Raw genomic sequence first — 21572 nt, 5'->3', positions numbered from 1 at the left:
ATATAGGGAAAAATAACCCTTGCTGTAGTTACACAGTTAGGTTCCATATTAGGAGCTACCACCCAGGAAAAAGATCTAGGCATCATAGTGGATAATACTTAGAAATCATCAGCTCAGTGTGCTGCAGCAGTCAAAAAAGCAAACAGCAAACAGTCAAAACAGCAAACAGCAGTCAAAAAAGCAAAAAATTATTAGGAAGGGAATGGTTAAATATCATAATGCCTCCGTATCGCTCCATGGTGATACCGCACCTTGAATACTGTGTACAATTCTGGTTGCCACATTTCAAAAAAGATATAGTTGCGATGGAGAAGGTACAGAGAAGAGCAACCAAAATGATAAAGGGGATGGAACAACTCCTGTATGAGGAAAGGCTGAAGAGGTTAGGGCTGTTCAGCTTGGAGAAGAGACGGCTGAGGGAGGATATGATAGAGGTCTTAAAAATCATGAGAGGACTTGAACGAGTAGATGTGAATTGGTTATTTACACTTTCGGATAATAGAAGGACTAGGGGGCACTCCATGAAGTTAGCAAGTAGCACATTTAAGACTAATTGGAGAAAATTCTTTTTTGCTCAACGCACAATTAAGCTCTGGAATTTGTTTCCAGAAGATGTGGTTAGTGCAGTTAGTGTAGCTGGTTTCAAAAAAGGTTTGGATAAGTTCTTGGAGGAGAAGTCCATTAGCTGCTATTAATCAAGTTGACTTACGGAATGGCCTCTGCTATTACTGGCATCAGTAGCATGGGATGATCTTGGTGTTTGGGTACTTGCCAGGTTCTTGTGGCCTGGTTTGGCCTCTGTTGGAAACAGGATGCTGGGCTTGATGGACCCTTAGTCTGACCCAGCATGGCAATTTCTTATGTTCTTAAGCCCCAGACAGCAATCCAGTGAAAATATGGGACAGGGTTTTGATTGGATCACAGAGAATATAGTCAAAATTCTGGTACCCATGCCCTAGGTCCTTCCAGTCGGGAGGAGACTGCAATTTTATGTAAACCAGGGCCCAGTATAATCTTGGGCATATAGGTCCTCAGCATCAAAAGAGGATAAGGATGTGAATCAATATGTCTTATTTCTTTTCTGTAAAATGATGAAGAAATTATAATAAACTATAAATTAAAAAAAAAAAAAAAAAGAGGATAAGGATTAAACTTATTTGCTTCACCTCCAAATCGATCCCCAGATCCCAGTTGGGGTTGGTCGTTGTATCAGGAACTCCCAACGGAGCTCACTTCCCTCTTAAAGGCCAGATCGGTTAAGCCTGTTCCACCAGGGTAAAGAGGGAGAGGATTTTACTCCAAGTATTTCCTGATTCCAAAGAAAACAGGCACTCTGTCCCATCCTAGACTATGTGCCTTGAACAAACTCTTCAAAAAAGAAAAGTTCAAGATATTTCCCTGGGCAATTCAATCTCCTTTTTTCAAAGAGGGGACTGCCTGTGTGCTCTTGATCTCAAGAATGCTTATGTTCGTATAGAAATCTTTCCTGGCCACAGGAAATATCTCCGATTCATTGTGGGAGACCGTCACCTCCAGTATTGCATTCTGCCATTTGGGTTAGCATTACCCTGTATGTCTTTACGAAATTCCTAGCTATGTTGGCAGCGCGCTTATTCAGATTATCCCTGTCTGGATGATTGGCTGATCAAGAGCCCGTCTTAGGCAGGAGCCAAGGAATTGATGCCCATGACCATCCAGGTGTTGGAATAACTAGGGGTTTTTGTCAACTACCCCAAGTCTCATCTCAGCCCAACACCTCAATTGGAGTTTATCCGAGCTTGACTAGATGCAACTCAGGCATAAGCTATCACATTGATGGCTGCAGTGGAGGAAATTCAAATGAATCAACAGACATCAGCATGGAACATGTTGAAGCTGTTGGGTCTTATGGAATCCATGGTGCATGTAACTTCCATGGTATGTCTTTACATGAGAAGATCTCAGTGGCTGCAGGCCACTCAGGATCTTTGGGACAGTATCCAGATCACTCAACAATTCAGGGGACTCCCTGTTGTTGTGGTAGAACAATTCCAATCTGGTCAGAGAAATCCATTTCCAAATTTCTCTGATTCAAATTGTCATTACGAGGATGTGTCCATTCTGGATTGGGAAGCTCATGTGGATGGGTTCTGTACCCAGGGCTTGTGGTCTGCCCAGGAAAAGTTGCATCAAATCAATTTCCTGGAGCTGCGGGTGCTTCGGTACACTCTAAAGGCTTTCAGAGATCATCTGTCCAACAAAGTTATCCTTGTCCAGATGTATAGAAACATAGAAATGACGGCAGAAGAAGACCAAACGGCCCATCCAGTCTGCCCAGCAAGCTTCACATTTTTTTTCTCATACTTATCTGTTTCTCTTAGCTCTTTGGTTCTATTTCCCTTCCACCCCCACCATTAATGTAGAGAGCAGTGATGGAGCTGCAACCGAGTGAAATATCAAGCTTGATTAGTTATGGGTAGTAGGGGAAGTAACCGCCGCAATAAGCAAGCTACACCCATGCTTATTTGTTTTACCCAGACTGTGTTATTCAGCCCTTATTGGTTGTTTTTCTTCTCCCCTGCCGTTGAAGCAGGGAGCTATTTTGGATATGCGTGTAGTATCAGTTTTTCTTCTCCCCCGCCGTTGAAGCAGAGAGCTATGCTGGATATGCGTGAAGTATCAGTTTTTCTTCTCCCCTGCCGTTGAAGCAGAGAGCTATGCTGGATATGCGTGAAGTATCAGTTTTTCTTCTCCCCTGCCATTGAAGCAGAGAGCTATGCTGGATATGCATTGAAAGTGAAGTATCAGGCTTATTTGGTTTGGGGTAGTAACCGCCGTAACAAGCCAGCTACTCCCCGCTTTGTGAGTGCGAATCCTTTTTTCTTCTCCCCTGCTGTTGAAGCAGAGAGCTATGCTGGATATGCGTGAAGTATCAGTTTTTCTTCTCCCCTGCCGTTGAAGCAGAGAGCTATGCTGGATATGCGTGAAGTATCAGTTTTTCTTCTCCCCTGCCGTTGAAGCAGAGAGCTATGCTGGATATGCATTGAAAGTGAAGTATCATTGAAAGTGAAGAATGTATGGGTTCATACCTTCTATGTCTGCAGCCTGTCCTGCTGTGAAGCTGGGCCATCTCTCAGGGGGATGGTTCTTGGAGCCACTTACTTGGCCGGAGTGGAGCCTGGGCTAGCAGACTGACTTGGTCAGTCCTTGCAACCACACAAGTGGTCCTTCAACCAAAGGGTAGCAGACCAGATCTTCCGCTGCTGGGGAACACCTGTATTGGATCTGTTTGCATCCCCTTGCAACAGGAAGGTCCTACTCTTCTGCTCCTGACAGACGGCATACAGCAAGCTAGCCTCAGATGCCTTTGCCCTGCACTGGGGCAGGGGTCTGCTCTAAGTGTATCCCCTGTAATGAAAACTTTGTTTAAGTTCAAAGAGGAAAGGGGATCATGATTCTCATAGCCCCCTTTTGATTGGTTCCCGATTCTGTGGGGGAAATCCAACAGAGAACCAATCAGTCTTGAGTTTTCCCCAGATCTCATTACTGAGGATCAAGGCAGGTTGTGCCATCCCATCCTCAAATCTCTATCACTCGCTGATTGGATGTTGAGAGGTTGATTCTACAACCCCTTGATTTGTCTGATGATGTGTCTCAAGTTCTTTTAGCTTCAAGAAAGGATTCCACTAGAAAATATGATTGATTTAAGTGAAGACCAATTCTGTTAAGGTCCACCTACCATCACCATGTGGAAAGTAAAACCATCTCTGTTCAGCCTCTAGTTTTACGATTTATATGGGGTCTGTTTCATTTGAAACTTCCCATCAGACCTCCCACTGTGAATTGAGACTTCAACATGGTTTTGTTCCAGCTGATGAAAGCTCCCTTTGAGCCACTGCACTCCCGTGTCCTAAAAAGTACTTGATCTGGAAGGTCATGTTTTTGGTAGTGGTCACTTTGGTATGCAAGGTCTGTGAGCTTCAGCCTTTAGTGACTTATCCACCTTATACTATGTTTTTTCATGATAGGGTGCTTTTGGTATTCCATCTTAACCAGTCAATCGCCTTTCCAACGTTTTTTCCTAGGCCACAAGTCAACCAAGGTGAACAAGCCTTGCACAGTTTGTACTGCAACAGAGCCATGGCCGCCTACCTGGAGCAGACTGAAGCCCTGAGAAATTCCACCCAACTTTGTTTCTTTTGATGCAAATGAACTGAGGATCGCTATTGCCAAACAGACTATTTCTAATTGGTTAGCAGATTATATCTCCTTATGTTATTACCAGGCAGACCTGAATCTGGTGAGTCATGTCAAGGCTCACTGTGTTCATAAGAACATACGATTTGCCAAACTGAGTCAAACCAAAGGTCCATCAAGCCCAGAATCCTGTTTCCAACAGTAACCAATCATGATCACAAGTGTCTGGCAGGATGCCAAAAGGTAGATTTGATGCTACTTATGCTAGGGATAAGAAATGGATTTCTCCAATCCACCTTAATAATGATTTATGGACTTTTCTTCCAGGAACTTGTCCAAATCTTTTTTTAAACCCAGCTACAGTGACAGCTTTTTATCACATCCTCCAGCAATGAATTCCAGAGTTTTAATTATGCATTGACTAAACAAATATTTTCTCCTTTTTGTCTTAAATGTATAACCTAGTAGCTTTATTATGTACACTAGTTTTTGTATATTTTGAAAGAGTAAACAATCAATTTGCGTTTACCCGATCCACTCCAGTCATTATTTTATAGATCTCTATCATATCCCCCCCTCAGCCGCCTCTTCTCCATGCTGAAGAGCCCTAACCTCTTTAGCCTTTCCTCTTAGGGGAATCGTTCCATCCCCTTTATCATTTTGGTCCCCCTTCTCTGTACCTTTTTCAGTGCAATCATATCTTTTTTGAAATGCAGTAACCAGAATTGCTCACAGTACTCAAAGTTCGGTCTCACCATGGAGTGATACAGCGGTATTATGATACCTTCTGTTTTATTCTCCATTCCTTTCAAACCTTGGCAACATCAGTAGCTCACCTTAAGTCCCAGCGGAGATCTAGGAAAAATAAAAAGTCATGGGATAGGTGGCGATGTCCTTTCGTGGATTACAAACTGGCTAAAAGACAGGAAACAGAGAGTAGGATTAAATGGACAATTTTCTCAGTGGAAGGGAGTGGGCAGTGGAGTGTCTCAAGGATCTGTATTGGGACCCTTACTTTTCAATATATTTATAAATGATCTGGAAAGAAATACGACAAGTGAGGTAATCAAATTTGCGGATGATACAAAACTGTTCAGAGTAGTTAAATCAAGAGCAGATTGTGATAAATTGCAGGAAGACCTTGTGAGGCTGGAAAATTGGGCATCAAAATGGCAGATGAAATTTAATGTGGATAAGTGCAAGGTGTTGCATATAGGGAAAAATAACCCTTGCTATAGTTACACAATGTTAGGTTCCATATTAGGTGCTACTACCCAAGAAAGAGATCTAGGCGTCATAGTGGATAATACATTGAAATCGTCGGCTCAGTGTGCTGCAGCAGTCAAAAAAGCAAACAGAATGTTCGGAACTATTAGAAAGGGAATGGTGAATAAAACGGAAAATTTCATAATGCCTCTGTATCGCTCCACGGTGAGACCGCACCTTGAATACTGTGTACAATTCTGGTCGCCGCATCTCAAAAAAGGTATAATTGCGATTGAGAAGGTACAGAGAAGGGCTACAAAAATGATAAGGGGAATGGAACAGTTCCCCTATGAGGAAAGACTAAAGAGGATAGGACTTTTCAGCTTGGAGAAGAGACGGCTGAGGGGGGATATGATAGAGGTGTTTAAAATCATGAGAGGTCTAGAACAGGTAGATGTGAATCGGTTTTTTACTCTTTCGGACAATAGAAAGACTAGGGGGCACTCCATGAAGTTAGCATGTGGCACATTTAAAACTAATCGGAGAAAGTTCTTCTTCACTCAACGTACAATTAAACTCTGGAATTTGTTGCCAGAAGATGTGGTTAGTGCAGTTAGTATAGCTGTGTTTAAAAAAGGATTGGAGAAGTTCTTGGAGGAGAATTCCATTACCTGCTATTAATTAAGTTGACTTAGAAAATAGCCACTGCTATTACTAGCAACAGTAACATGGAATAGACTTAGTTTTTGGGTACTTGCCAGGTTCTTATGGCCTGGATTGGCCACTGTTGGAAACAGGATGCTGGGCTTAAAGGACCCTTGGTCTGACCCAGTATGGCATTTTCTTATGTTCAAGGCTGCAACGTGGAGTTCTCTCCACCCATTCACATCGTGCTACTGTTTGGACAGGGATGGCCAATGCAACAGTCGGTTTGACTAATCTGTGGTTTGGAACTTGTTTGAGAGATAGAGCCCAACTGTTTTCCCTCCTAGGGTCTGTTCTTTCTGTTCCAGGCTGCCTCTCATAGATTAGTGAAATAATAGAAACAAAAGGCTTGCTGCCAACAAAAATATTGTTGTGTCCATTGACACCTATAATTGTTTCACCTTTCTTCATTAGAGGATAGCTAGGATTCCCCATGTGTGAGGACTGCTGTCCTTCATGTCCTCAGAGAAGGCAGAGCTCCTTACCTGTAACAGGTGTTCTCCGAAGACAGCAGGATGGCAGTCCTTACAAAACCTGCCCACCTCCTAGTGGAGTTGGTTTCTCCAAAAATGTTTCTTGAAGACTGAAGGGACCTCGTGTCGGTACATAGTGTAATGCATGCGTAAGATGCCCAGTGAGACTCTGTCAAAGTTATAGAAACTTTGAGATAATTTTTTCATGCCAGGCGCTATCAGATGATGTCACCCATGTGCGAGAATTGCCATCCTGCTGTCCTCAGAGAACACCTGTTACAGGTAAGCAACTCTGCTTTCCCTAGTGTTATACCCAAAGCCACAGAAGCTTTCTAATATAATGTTTCATTCATTTTAATTTCTCAATTTTCATTTTATCTTATCTATTCAAACAGCCTTCAAAGTAGTGTACAATTACAAATTTCCATAACATTAAGATATAGAAACATAGAAATGACGGCAGAAAAAAGACCAAACTGTCCATCCAGTTTGCCCAGCAAGTTTTGCATTTTATTTATTTTTTTCTCTCATACTTATGTTACTTTTGGCTCTTAGTAAGCTTTTGGTTCTATTTCCCTTCCACCCCTACCATTAATGAGTGAGCAGTGTTGGAACTGCATCTAAGTGAAATATCTAGCTTAATTAGTTAGGGTAGCAACCACCGCAATAAGCAAGCCACACCCACGCCCACCCAGACTAAATAATTCAGTCCTTGTTGGTTGTTGTCTGTATATAGATCCACCTTTCTTCATTTCCCCTGCCGTTGAAGCAGAGAGCTATGCTGGATATGCATTGAAAGTGAGGTATCAGACTTTCTCCCCTGCCGTTGAAGCAGAGAGCTATGCTGGATATGCATTGAAAGTGAAGTATCAGGCTTATTTGGTTTGGGGTAGTAACTGCCGTAACAAGCAAGCTACTCCCTGCTTTTTTTGTGAATGCAAATCCTTTTTTCCACATTTCCTCTTGCCGTTGAAGCTTAGAGCAATGTTGGAGTCGCATTAACCGTGTGTATGTTTATTGAATAAGGGTATTATCTCCAGGTAGTAGCCATCATTCACGTGAGCCACCCACTCTTCATTCACGTCCTCTAGACTTTATGGATCCACAGTGTTTATCCCTCGCCCCTTTGAAGTCCTTCACAGATATACATTACAAATGAATAAATATAAAATGTCATAAATACATACATTATACATACCCAGTAAAAACATCTAACCACACATATGCACAGCTGTGCAGTGAACTCGTTAATATTCTAGGACTCACTCCAATAACTCCCCCCCCCCCCCCCCCAAAACCAGCAGAGATTTTCCTCAGACCATCAGAGAAGAAAGCCAGCCCTTCCTAAGACCATTACAATCAAAGCCAGCCCTCCCAGAAACCTGGTCAAAGAGATAACTAATCCTAAAGAAATAACCATAAATTTACCTTTTTTGAAAGCCAGATAGTTCAGCTCTAATGTTCATTGCTCATGGTGAATCACTGACTGCCCCTTGCTGAATGCAGGGATCACTGTTTTATTGCTCTGCATGGAGCCTACACATACCAACCATTATAATAGGCTTCCCATGGTATGGACAGTCTTGGAATGAAAGAGACAAGAAAGTAACCTTGTTCTGTGCTTGTTTTGCATTTAGACGGACTGTTAGCGGCAGCGTTAGTGGCAGTGGGAGCAGCTATAGTGGTTCCAGTTCCCAGTCAAGATCAGCATCGAGGTCCGGCTCCAGGTCTCACTCCCGATCAACATCGGCCTCTGCTTCCCCCTCTGCTGCAGGGTCCAGAAAATCCAGGTAAAGTAATTGTGCTTTAGCTAACAAATGATGTCTCTGCCATCTCATCCTCCTAGACACACACTGCCTGGAGCTAATGAGGATTAACCTAGGAATGGGGTGGGAGGTGCAGACAGTTAGACTACTGAGAGGGTAAATGAAACAGTACTGCTTCTGTTCCAGCCTTTCACTTCTAATAACATGAATTAAAATCCCGCTTCATTCATACATGTAATGTTAAGTCAGACCCAGAACTCTACTGGACGTTTGATCTTATCTGAAACAAACCATCACAAAAAATGGCAGCTTTGAGAATGGACCAGCAAAAAGTGATTCAGGTCAGAGTGAGGGATTAAACATCGAGTGGCACAGCTTACAGGTATACACTGAGAGAAGAGCAGGGGGCCTATTGGGACTTTGGGCAAGCTCCAGTGGACCGAACCGGCCAATCATGTGAGTTGGTGTTGGTCACAGCGGCCCCAACACCAGCCCATGGAACCGCTAAGCCCAAAACCAGCCCACAACTCTTAGCGAACGAGATGTTTTTAATTTTCATTGTGGGGACAACCATGGCAGTGTGGGGCCTGCTCTCCCCCTCTCCTTACGCCGACCGTAGCAGCATGGGCTGCGACATGCTCCCCACTCTCCTCAGGTTCCTTTCCCCCACCCAAGATGGCGGCAGCATACACTTAAAATGCTTCCTGCCTCAGAAGCTGCAGGCCGCTGCTGGAGCCCAGGCCGGCAGGGCTAAAGAAATGAAGCCGTGGGCCGCCAAAAATAGAGGGAGGCTGCTGGCAAAGCCCAGGCCAGCGGAACTGAAGAAAGAAGAATGAAGGCAGCGGGGCCAAAGATAGAGGGAGACTGCAGCTGCTGCCAGAGCAGTCGAAGAAAGGAGGCTGCAGACTACCAGTAGAGCAAAGAAAATGCAGAGGCACAGTCATGAGAGAGGGAGCATGGTTCTCTCTGTCTGCGAGTGTGTGTGTGAGAGAGGGAGCATGGTCTGTCTGTCTGCATGATTGTGTGAGAAAGCATGATTCTGTTTGTGTGTGTATGAGAGAGAAGAGAATTTTGTACACCTCCCGCTCTCCTGCAAATCCTTGATGATCTAAGGATGACTGGAAATCAAAGGTATGGAGAGCATGGGGTTTTTTTATTCTTACTATTTTTAATTATAGGGTGTTATTTCAAAATTGTAAAATTTTAAAAAAATGTAATTATTGAATGTTCAGCTGTTTTGAAATATTTATTCATTTTTTAGTATGTTTTACTGTTATATTTTATATTTCTTGATTGTGTTTGCTTTTTTTTATGAGGAATGGTAATGTTTGTTTTTCCATGGTTGCACTGCATACAGAGCCGGCTTGTGGTTTCCAGTTCAGTTTGTGCCTGTATGTTTTTATTTATACTTTAGAGTCTTTTTATTCTGTATTTGGTGAGAATCTGTGTTTTTCCCATGTCAAACTGAAGTGTTTAGTTTCTATCCTGGGATTTATAGCAGCTTGGCTTGTTCTGTTTTCCTAATTGGAAGTGTATTGATGTTTTAGGGTCTCGTGTAATATTTGCAGTGTTGCCTTTTCATAGATAGGGTTGTTATTATTTGAGTGTTGGCAGCTAGTGCTGTTTTGGTAAGGGAGATTTAATATATTGTAATTGAATTTACTCTTGGCTTTCTGAGGGTCAAGCCCACACCCACTAGGCCTTATACCATATGGATTCTAAGTGTCTTTTTACTTTTTTGCAAGGTTTTCTGGTTGGCACTACAGCAGTACGTGTATGAATGTACATTTTTTGTATAAAATCTTACTACAAATGCACAATTTTTATTCCCTGTACGTACCCAGATCAGTCCAGACCATGGATTATGCTTCCCTTCCAGCAGATGGAGACAGAGAAAAACTTTGAGGGCGTCCTCTATTTCCCTGGTGCTCGCCCTCTGCGTCCCTCCAGTATTTCTGTCTCCAGCAGATGTAGATTGCAGAACCTGCAGTTCCCTTTTCAAATTGTATTTAGGATAGGAATTTTCAGGAGAATTTTCTCTTCCTTCCTATGGGGCCAATACAGTAAAAACGCGGGAGAGCGGGCAAATGCCCGCTCTCCTGTGCACACGATTCTGTATTTAAATGAGGCCCGGCGGTAAAAACAGGCAAACGGAGGCGCTAGAAACACTACCGCATCCCTGGCGCCTCTTTTTGGACCGGAGCAGCGGCTGTCAGCGGGTTTGACAGCCGATGCTCAATTTTGCTGGCGTCGGTTCTCGAGCCAGCTGACAGCCACGGTCTCGGAAACCGGACGCCGGCAAAATTGAGTGTCCGGTTTTCGTTCCGACAGCCGCAGGCCGACTTCAAATTTTTTTTATTTATTTTTTATTTTTTTACTTTTTTTACCCTTCGGGACCTATGACTTAATATCGCCATGATATTAAGTCGGAGGGTGCACAGAAAAGCAGTTTTTACTGCTTTTCTGTGCACTTTCCCAGTGCCTGAAGAAATTAGCACCTATCTTTGGGTAGGCGCTAATTTCTGAAAGTAAAATTTGTGGCTTGGCTGCACATTTTGTTTTCTGAATCGTTGCGGGCGCTATTAGGTTCGGGGGATTGGACGCGCGTTTTCGGTCCCTTACTGAATAAGGGGTAACGCTAATGCGTCGAAAGCACACGTCCAATGGCGGGTTAACGGTTCTCCATCGGAGCGCACTGTACTGTATCAGCCCGTATTAAATTAAGTGCAGTTATTCTCTTGGATGGATCAAGCTTAAAAAAAAAAAAGCAGAGAAAGTTTTGTTATTTTCTCATTAGGTCTTGTTTAGATGCATTTTGAACCTGCATTGCTTTTCAGATCTCTGAGTCTCTGGTAAATCCGGGGACATTTCTTCCTAGGTGGATTTCCTGGCTTGCGGGGTGCAAGCTGGTGGTCCAGGCTCTCCCCCTGCTCTACAACCGGCTGCCCTGAGATGCTGCATTCCTTGGGGCAGCACTAGCTGAGACGCCACATTCCTCAGCTCTTGTTTTAAAAAAAAAAATAATAATAATACAGTGCGGTCATCTAAGTAAAGGCTTGGCTTATAATTCTCTTCGAGTGCAGGTGGCAGCCCTCGGCTCCCTCATAGGTCACCTGGAAGGAGCTCCTCTGGCTTCTCATCCCGACGTCATCTGGTTCTTGAAAGGAGTAAAACACTTGAAGCCTCCGGTCCATGCTGTGTGGCCTCTTGGAGCCTGAACTTGGTTCTTCGCGTTTTGTGCGAGTCACCTTTTGAGCCATTGAAGAGAGCTACCCTCAAGGATTTAACTCTCAAGACCGTCTTTTTAGTTTCTATTTGTTCTGCCCACAGAATCTCGGAAATTCAAGCCTTGTCTTGTAGGGAGACCTACCTCCATTTCACGGATTCGGAAGTTTTCCCGAGCACAGTACCATCTTTTCTTCCCAAGGTGGTATCTCCATTTCATCTCAATCAGATGGTGGAGCTCCCAGCGTTTCCGGAAGAGGACTCCCGAGAACTTCGACAGCTTGATGTTAAGTGCATTCTCATTCGCTACCTGGAAGTCACCAATGCTTTTCGCTTGTCAGACCATCTGTTTGTCCTCTGGAGGGAACAAGGCCTCGAAGACCACGATAGCTCTTGGTTGAAAGAAGCAATCACTTCAGCGTACGTAGGTACTGGTAGGCGGATTCCGGAAGGGATAAGGGCACATTCTCTCCGTTCCCAAGCAACTTACTGGGCAGAAAGCCAATCAGTCTCTCCTCAGATTTGTAGAGCGGCTACTTGGAAATCGTTGCACACTTTCGCACGTCACTATCGTTTGAATTTACAACCTCCAGTGTTTGGTTCGTTTGGCAACCAGGTCATTCGAGCAGGGCTATCCAAGGCCCACCCTATGTAGGGAAGCTTTGGTGCATCCCACGGTCTGGACTGATCTGGGTACGTACAGGGAAAAGAAAATTATTCCTTAACTGCTAATTTTTGTTCATGTAGTACCACGGATCAGTCCTGATGTCCGCCCTGGGGAATTAAGGGGGTTGTCTTTGCAGAATTATTTCCTCTATTCGGAACAGATAACCAGCTCGTCAGCTCGAAGCACCTATACAGAGTCTCGAATGCTTGTGCTTTCCATTTGCATGTCTTTCCTCAAGGACTTGTATTATCTCATATACCATGTACATAGTTAATATTGTTCACTTTGCAGTTTGGTTTTTGCTTGATCCATTCACCAGTTTCGTTCGATTTCAATTTTCTGCTTTGATATTCTTAATACTGAAGGAACACAGAGGGCGCACCAGGTAAATAGAGGACGCCTTCAAAGTTTTTCTCTGTCTCCATCTGCTGGAAGGGAGGCATAACCCACGGTCTGGACTGATCCGTGGTACTACAGGAACAAAAATTAGCAGGTAAGGAATAATTTTCTTATTGTGTGTGTGTGGAAGTGGCTGGGACTGGAGGGTGTGTATTAGCAGTAAGAGCCATTCTTGCAGAAGACACTTCTTACTGTGTTTGTGTAATTCAGACAAAAACCCCCAGTCCTTCCCCCAGGCTGTAAGGTTTTCCTAGGGTTCCTGATGCCCCGGCTGCACTGGCTCCATGGAACTGCACCATCAAGAGCCAGGCTCTCCCTACTCTCCCCTGCAGCAGTCATGCATATAGTCTTGGCCATGGCTTAATTTTTCTTTTTCTTAAGCCCTGGAAGAAGCCAGTATGGATCACTTCTGGTACACCCCATCCCCCAACCAGGAGGAAGCAGACAGAGCAGAGCCTAGGGCAGGCTTGCCCAACTAGTGTGGCTTCAGACCTGATCAGGTGTGCCATAGAAAAGTCACCACTGCATTGATACTCCAATCCAAACCACCATCTAGCTTTGTTCTCAGCACCTTGCAGTAACAAGAGACACCAGCAGTAGCTCTCAAACTGATAGGAACTCCTTTCTGAGAACACGGGTAATTATGCATGCCTCTTCCTAGCTACAGCATGAGCCCTAGCAATTAATGGGCGACATACAAGGCAGAGATCATTGGAACCCAATTTTGTGCAGCGCACACTCGTCCGCTCCTCATCTTCCCTGTCTTTGAATCCTTGAAGCCTCTGTCTTTTACCCAGGCCAGGTAAAATGGGGAGAGTGTGCACTGAGCCCCTGGATGTGACTCATTTTGAGTGTTGTGAGCAACAGTGAAGGAACTCTTCTCAGCCACATGTGACAGCTTGGCGTCACATGTGGCTGAACCAGTTGCTCACACCACACTGATCCTTCCGTGGGAGCTGATGCATTTGACAGGTTCGTGTTTGTCTTTGCCCTCTGTCTTCTGTTTTGGAAGCGAGACTGGTGATCTTCCATAGTCTTTTGGCCATATAAGTATTCTCCATGTCTGCACTGCCTGCTCCATGGAGTGGTTGGTGTGCCACACAACCTTTTCATTAATATAGATATGCCTTGGGTGTGAAAAGGTTGAGAAACACTGTCCTAGGGAACCATAAAAGCAGCGGTCTCTGTGCAGCACACAGTCAATGAGAATATACTGGAGTGGGGGAGGCCCTGAGAAGTGGCGACAAGCTACGGTCATAGAAAGGGAGGAAGGGAGCCAGAAGGAGTTGCCTGTGCAGCGTTGGTGAGGCTTCTGTCTGAGGTGGCTGGGCTGAGCTCTGAGAGGGGCAGCTGGCTGTGGAGCCAATGAGTCTCTGGAGCGTGTGGGTGCCAAGAAGGGGTGAGAATGGGCAAGAGAAGGGAGTTGCTGCAGGTGGCATCAACTTTTACATAACGATGTGGCAGTACTGGGGCAGGGGGTGCTCATTGAATGGGCAAATGAGCAGCAGCACCACCGCTGTTTGTATCCTTTTCTGTCTGATTGTGTGTGTCTGAGCTACTGACTGGCAGTATGGTTGTCAAGAACTGATTGGTTGGCAAAAGACGAGGAATACCAGACAAGGAATCCAAGATATATGAGAGATGTGATCAAACTTGTGGAGGGCCCAACCAGTCGGGTTGGATGGAAGTGGAACTGCATCTGTTTGCTCACCCCTGGTTTAAGATGTGCACTACTTAGTTATGAAACATGAAATTTATGTTAGAGATTTTTTGTCTGTTTTGCAAGCTCTGGGTCATGTGATGGTACCTCTCAGCAACTGGCTTGGTGTGCTTTTGGGAGCTGTTGAAGGACGGGCTGCACAGAATGTTCACGAGTGAGTCAGGTACCCCATAGGCTGGTTTTGAAAAAAATCTCCCGGTCAATTTTCCCCAGCAGGTAGCATGCCTCTCCATCTTTTAATGAGAAGAACAGGGGTTTCTACTCCAAACATCTTTCATTCCAAAAAAGACAGGTGTTCTTCGTCTACCTTAGATCTCAGAACCTAGGAAGTCACAACATGGCACCTAAAGAAAGAGAAAAATTCAGGATGAATTCTTTGAGTGCCATCCTCCCTCAGTTAGAAATCAATGAATGGCTTTTCGCCCTAGCCCTCAAGGATGCTTCCACTTCCTAATTCAGTATGCTCTCAGGAAATTTCTGAGATTCACAGCTCTATTTGGCCTCAGCAGCACCCAGCATGTTCACAAAATGCCTCTCAGTGGTTTCTTATCTAAGGGAGGAGGAATAGCCTAGTGGTTAGAGCAGTGGGCTACAAACCAGGAGCCCAGGGTTTGAGTCCCGCTGTCGCTCCTTGTGACCTTGAGCAAGTCACTTTACCCTCCATTGCCTCAGGTACAAAAATTTAGATTGTAAGCCCTCTGGGGATAGGGAAATACCTACAGTACCTGAATGTAAAACTTATGTGATTGAATGTCTAGACGATTGATTGATATTAACTTAAATCCTAGAAGCTCATTCCTCCACACTTTGTACAATGAACTCCCTTTAATCCCTATGATTCATCATCAGTTTCCTAAAATCCAATATGGAACCATCTCAATGAATAGACTTTATAAGAGCTTGCCTGGACACAACAGGAGGGAAAGCATTCCTCCCTCAACAGAGAGCACACGATTTGATAAAACTAATCTGACACTTTCAAGCAATTAGTTAAATGCTTCATGAAAATACAAATTTGTTAACTATTTTATTATTTGATAGAGTGTATGAATAATTCATCAGGGTAAAATATCCTGAGACTGAGTTCAAAGTCTCAGGATCTGGACACGTCTCCCACACAGAATTTACATGTTGGGAACAGCAGGTTCCTGTTCATACCCCAGATCAGTCCAGATTCCTGGGTTTTGCATCCATGCCAGCAGATGGAGACAGAGAGAGTTTCACTGACACTGCCCTATAACCTAGTGCGCTACCTGCAATCCCTCGGTATTTCTTTGTCTCCAGCAGATAGCAGATAGTATAAAACCTGCAGTCTGAAGTATATTTAAAAAAAAAAAAAGATCAAGAAGATATACTGGATCCTCCCAATGGATTGCTAAATCCTGGTGCGGCCACCCCCCTGGTTTGAGGCAGACGAGTAGGGGTTGGTCACCCTTTCGCTAGCTCAATCCAGAGATCCATGAGGTGCACATCTGGTGGTCCAGATTGGTCACCCTTTGCAAAGCAGCATTGAAACCTGCTAACAGCTCTGCAGCTACAAACCCGGTGGAGCAGAGAAGTATCCCCCTTTTATTTTCTGACCAGACTGAGATGTCAAAGTTTATTGGAAAAAATAAATAAATAAAATTAAGGAAGTTAGTTTTCTGCCTTGCGGTTAGCTGTGTTTTGTGGTGTCCCTTCTTGGCAGCGATCGTGGGTACAGATCCCTTGGATGTCAGCGTGGTGAATGTGTGTGGAGGTATGCGATCCCAAACACGTGGGAATGACATGCAGCGCAGCATGCCACTCTTGTGGGTGATTGTGATTGTGGCTCAATCTTGCTGGATTGTACTCAGGCTGTATTTCAGGCAGAGAAGGCACTTTGGGGGATGCCTGCCGCTTCTGTTAAGTCTGCTTGAATGCCTGCTGATGCCGCTGAGACTGTTCCAGTACCGCGGGTGGCCGGGTCTGCCACTGGGGCTTTCCCCATCAGCACGAGAACAGCTGCCATCTGTGGGGGAGGCAGGGGAATCCCCTCCTCATTTGTCACCTTCTATTACCGGTCCTGGGAAGAAGCAAGAAGGCTCTGATTGGGAGGCTTTCCCTCTTGATCCTGATTCTGATTCCTCATAGGCATTTTTGGCGGATTTTGTTTTGCTAATGCATAAGGCTTATTTGGCAAAAAGAGCAGCAGGGGATATGTACTCTCGGACCCGGTCTCCGTCCTCTGTTGATCTGCCGCCAGTAGAGAGACCGGCGCAGGTGAAAGGGAAGTGTTCATTGAGTGTGCACCGTGTTTTGGGTCTTTCCTCTCAGGCATGTGGTCCAGAGGGGGATTCTGAGGATTCAGAAGGCTTTGATGCTGCGCCAGTGGATTCCCCGAGGACAGACCCAATGCCTGATGGTGCAGTTCTGGATGGGAAGACACAGGAAGTTCCAGTTGCCAAGGGGGATGACCCCCAAGTTGGTGCGCCTTTTTCGCAGGGGAGGAGCTCTGGCCTTTGATTCTGCACGTGCTTCAGAAGCTGAGAATCAAGGTTTCACAAGAGGAGTCTGGTTTGTATGGAGTAGATCCTGTGTTGGTTAGTTTATGGGGTCCAGCCAAAGGCATTGTAGGGAGGTTGGCGGGGAGGGAAGGGATCTGTCTGCTAAAAGACACTGCTGGTTGCCCTCCCACCTTCCTTGCGAAACCAAGTCAGGCAAAAGACAATGTGTATACTCCTCTGAATTAGACTTTTATTCATCAGATTTGGCAGATTATAGCATTTAGAAAACAACGATAATTCCTATCTTTAACATCCTGGCTACTAAGCACCAGTTGTCCTTTAAAAAGCGCTGTCATGGGTGGTAACAAAACATGCCATAAACCTTAGCCTGCTTTGATATAAATAATTGTGGCCAACTTACCCCTGATTCCAACGTTCAGGTGATTCCTCTGTTCACCTCAGACGTAGGTTCTGGCTGGAGGGCTGGAGAGCGTGGACAGGGGAAAGGCTCACAGCTGGCAGAGCTGACATCTGGGTCTCACCTTTCGGGATAGCAGGGAGATCTGGCCGGCTTCAGGCCCTCCTCTCGCTTCCAGGGACCCCTCGGCACAGGTTCTTGCTCTCAGGATTTTCTCCCCAGTTATGCGTTCAGGATTTGGGACTCCTTTTCCTCTGGGGGTCCGTGCCTGGCCTCACTGCTCTCCTTTTGGCTTCCAGGCTGCTCTGCCAGGAGGTTCTTCTCCTTTCAGGCCTCTTTCTTTTCTGGAACCAAACTTCTTTTCTTTCCTGAAACTGGGCCTCTTTTTTTTTTTTTTTTGGAAGCAGAACGTTGGAATCAGGGGTAAGTAAGTTGGCCACAATTATTTATATCAAAGCAGGCAAAGGTTTATGGCATGTTTTGTTACCACCCATGATACAGCACTTTCTTTAAGGAAAACTGGTGCTTAGTAGCCAGGATGTTAAAGATAGAAATTATTGTTGTTTTCTAAATGCTATGTCCTGCCAAATCTGATGAATAAAAGTCTATTTCAGAGGAGTATACACATTGTCTTTTGCCTGACTTGGGATCGCAGGAAAGGTGGGAGGGCAGCCAGCAGTGTCTTTTAGCAGACAGATCCCTGCACCCCCCTCCCCCCCCAACCAAAAAAGGAGGGAATGTTTCACCCAATTCCTAATTTTAAAAAGGTGAATGCGGCCCTCAAGATTCCTCGTTTCTAGATGGAGACCCTGCGGTCAGTATTAGTGGCAGTATGCGAGGAGGAGTTCTTGGCGTCTCTGGACTTGACAGAGGCATATCTGCACATACCTATCTAGCCAGAGCACCAGCGGTTTCTGAGGTTCATGATCCTAGGGAACATTTTCAGTTTTGGGCCCTTCCCTTCAGATTGCGAATGACTCCACATACGTTCTCCAAGGTCAACGGTGGTCATGGCAGAGGCTTTACATTAGGGGAGGGTGTGTTGGTGCATCCATATCTGGACGACTGGCTCATTCATGCAAAATCAGAGGACCTCTGTCGGCAGTCAGTACAGAATGTCTCTCGACGGTTGATACGGTTGAAGTCTCTCGACTGAGTGGTAAATCTGGCAAAGAGCCATCTCTTTCCTTCTCAGACCCGTGAGTATCTGGGAGCTTGGTTCGATAAGTTGGAGGGAAGAATGTTTCTCATGAAAGGAGAGGATGCTGAAGTTGCAGGGTCAGATTTGACATCTGTTAAGGCTTTCAGTACCCAAGGTCTGGGAGTATTTGCAAATCCTGGGCTCTGTGGCATTGACGATAGAGCTGGTGCCTTGGGCATTTGCGCATATGCTGCATCTTCAGAGGGCTCTTCTCTCCTGGAATCTGTTATTGGAGGAGTTTCATCTTCCCCTTCCGCTTGAGGAGGAAGGCAGAGATAGTCTTTCTTGGTGGCTTATTTGGACCAGTCTGGAGTATGGTGTGGTATTGGAAATTCCAGATTGGATGATACTCATCACCGATTCCAGCCTTTCCAGCTAGGGAGCAGTGTGTCAGGATCATTCGGTGCAGAGCCAGTGGTCAAAGAAAGAGGTTTCATGGTCTATCAGTCAGAGACGAAAGCAGTGCATTACGCTTTGCTTGCTTTTCTGCCATGATTACGGGGCCGTCCGGTGCGAGGTGCGAGTACTATCAGCCAATGCAACGATTGTGGCCTACATCAACCAACAGTGAGGAACCAAGATCTGGTCAACATGGCCATTAGATGGACCTCTGAGGTTTGGACATCTGTAAAATCTTCTCCACCAGGGCTCAATATCTTTGGATCAGATGGCTCACTTCTGTCTCACAGCCTGGTTTTTGAGAGTGGACAACTAAGACGGAGGGGATATTCTGAAGCAATTATTACCACCTTGTTGCAGGTCAGACGATCTTCAACATCCTTAGCATATGGAGCATTTAGAGGGTCTTCGAGACCTGGTGTAATGTTAACGGAATACATGTATTCAGGCTACAGTGTTGCAGATTTTGGCCTTTCTACAGGAGGGTTTGGTCAAGTCTGGCCTTTAACTCTCTGAGAGTATAAGTAGTGGCCTTGGGCTATCTCTGGAGTAAGGTACAGGGATATCCTCTGTCTGCACATCCAAATGTCATTCATTTTCCTCGAGGAGCAAAGATTTTGCATCCTACAGTGAGGAAGATCTGTCCATCTTGAAATCTTAATCTGGTGTTTAGGGGAATGTGTGAGGTTCCTTTTGAACCACTGAGGAGGGCGACCTTAAAGGACTTGACTCTTAAGGTGGTTTTTCTGGTGGTTATTTGTTCAGCCAGGAGAATCTCGGAGCTCCAGGCTTTGTTGTGTCACAATCCCTTTCTGCAGATTTCAGAGTCTGGGATGTCATTGCTCATGGTGCCGTCCTTTCTGCCAAAAGTAGTTCCATCTTAGCCAAAAGTGGAACTTCCGTCTTTTCCAGATTTGGATTCTTCCACGCTTCACGCAGTAAAGCTCAGGCTCTTGAATATGAGGTGTGCATTGTTGAGGTATCTGAAGGATATTAATGATTTCTGTAAATCAAAGAACGTCTTTGTGCTGTGGAATGGTCCAAAGAAGGCGTGTAAGGTATCTAAGGCTACAATTATGCATTGCTTAAGGAGGCGATTGGATTGTCCCATGCCTGAAAGTTTAAGGGCTTGCTTGACATGTTCTCAGGTGACCTCTTGGACTGAGTCACAGCAGGTGTCTCTGCAGGAGATACAGCAGGGCAGCTACTGGGAAGTCATTGCCCACTTTTGCTAGGCATTATCACTTGGAAATCAGGGCTCCAGCTTCCATGTGCTTTGGTGAGAGCATTCTACAAGTGGGATACATTCCAGGAGTCTGGACTGATGTGGGGTATGAACAGGAAAGGAAAATTGGTTCTTATCTGCTAATTTTCTTTTCTGGAATACCACAGATCAGTCCAGAGATCCACCCATTGGGTGGGGGGAGTCTACCGCTCATACTGGTTGTATATAATGCAAAGTTGTTGGAGGTTTTCAATGCTATTTATTTACTTTATTTTTGGGGGATGTTTCCATTTTGTAGCAAGTGCACCTTCCTCGTGCTCGTTGTGGGAAATGGATTTTATGGTTCTAAGTGTTTGTCATCTTGGCTTGGGTACAAGTCAATACTGAGAGACTGCAGGTGGCACACTAGGTTAAATAGTGTCAGTGAAACTTTCTCTGTCTCCATCTACTGGCAGAGATGTAAAACCCAGGAGTCTGGACTGATCTGTGATATTCCAGAAATAAAAATTATCAGGTAAGAACCAATTTTCCTATATTGTTGATGGATTTAACTTTTTCTGGTGCATAATTAATTCTTTTGTATCTAAGGCACACCTGCCAGGCCTGAGGCTTTTGCATTGGGTTTGAAATATTTTTGGTAAATATTTAAATATACCTTTAGGTATATTTTGAGAGTAGATTACTACAATTTTCAATAGGGACAGTCCACCCCACTCCCAATGAACAACTTGCTTACTACTGGCACTTCAGGAAACAAGTGTCCCAGATTTGTTCACCCCACCAAAGATCTGAGAGCCTTACACTAATCCTGTTGAACTGGCCCCCTATAAATGGTGTTTGGATACTCATAAAGTTATTGTTGAGAAGAAAAAAAAGACAAGTTTGTGAAGGGCTCCATTACCGTTCACTGCAGGAGGAGGGGCTGGGGAACAGCACAGTAATTATCTGCACAAGGCAGCAAAACAGGTAGCACCAGCCCTGTGAGGATGTTGGGTCACATGGCAGCAACAGTTCGTTACCCATTTTGCATGTCTTGCCATGATCCTGCAAGGTGCAAATATCCAGCCCTCTCATCCATTTCCTAACATGGTAATTAAATCCTTAAAATCTACTCAGAGGCCATAATTTTATGAGATTTTAACCACAGATGCTTCAAATCAAAGCTGAACAATGCCTGTTCTCAAGGAGCATCATCTGAAAAACCTCTATTCTCAAAGAACCTAGTCACCAGTAGAAAAATTACTTCATGTAAACCATCTGAGCCAGGTTCTTTATCAACAAACAGAGGAAGAGGCTTTTTTAATCTTTGTCAGGAAGCCTGCAAGATTTGAACAGGCCCAATTTCCCATTTGATCTTTCTTCTAGCTGTCTGTCTTCCAGGAAGCCAGAATCAGATAGCCAGTAGCTTAAATCACCAATTGCAAGCATATAAATGGTTGGGAAACACTGAACTAGTAGTGTTTTCTGTGCAGTTGCCTACTGAAGTGAGCAGAGTTCTACTAGCGTCAAGAAAATGGTTTACCATAA

The 21572-nt window shown here is 44.8% G+C and overlaps 1 protein-coding gene across 10 annotated transcripts in view; it reads left to right on the top strand.

Moving 5' to 3' along the window:
* ZC3H18 (zinc finger CCCH-type containing 18) overlaps positions 1-21572 on the top strand; it is a 302002-nt gene that overhangs the window by 193354 nt on the left and 87076 nt on the right. For all 10 annotated transcript variants that reach the window (XM_029608640.1, XM_029608639.1, XM_029608642.1 and 7 more), the window contains one exon: positions 8198-8350. In XM_029608640.1, coding sequence (XP_029464500.1) covers positions 8198-8350 — 153 coding nt within the window. The remainder of the gene's footprint in view (positions 1-8197; positions 8351-21572) is intronic.

This window comes from Rhinatrema bivittatum, chromosome 7 (assembly GCF_901001135.1).
Source record: "Rhinatrema bivittatum chromosome 7, aRhiBiv1.1, whole genome shotgun sequence".
Taxonomy (NCBI): Eukaryota; Metazoa; Chordata; class Amphibia; order Gymnophiona; family Rhinatrematidae; genus Rhinatrema; species Rhinatrema bivittatum.
Note: the sequence above shows the minus strand (reverse complement) of the source record. Positions and strands in the feature narration are given on the sequence as shown.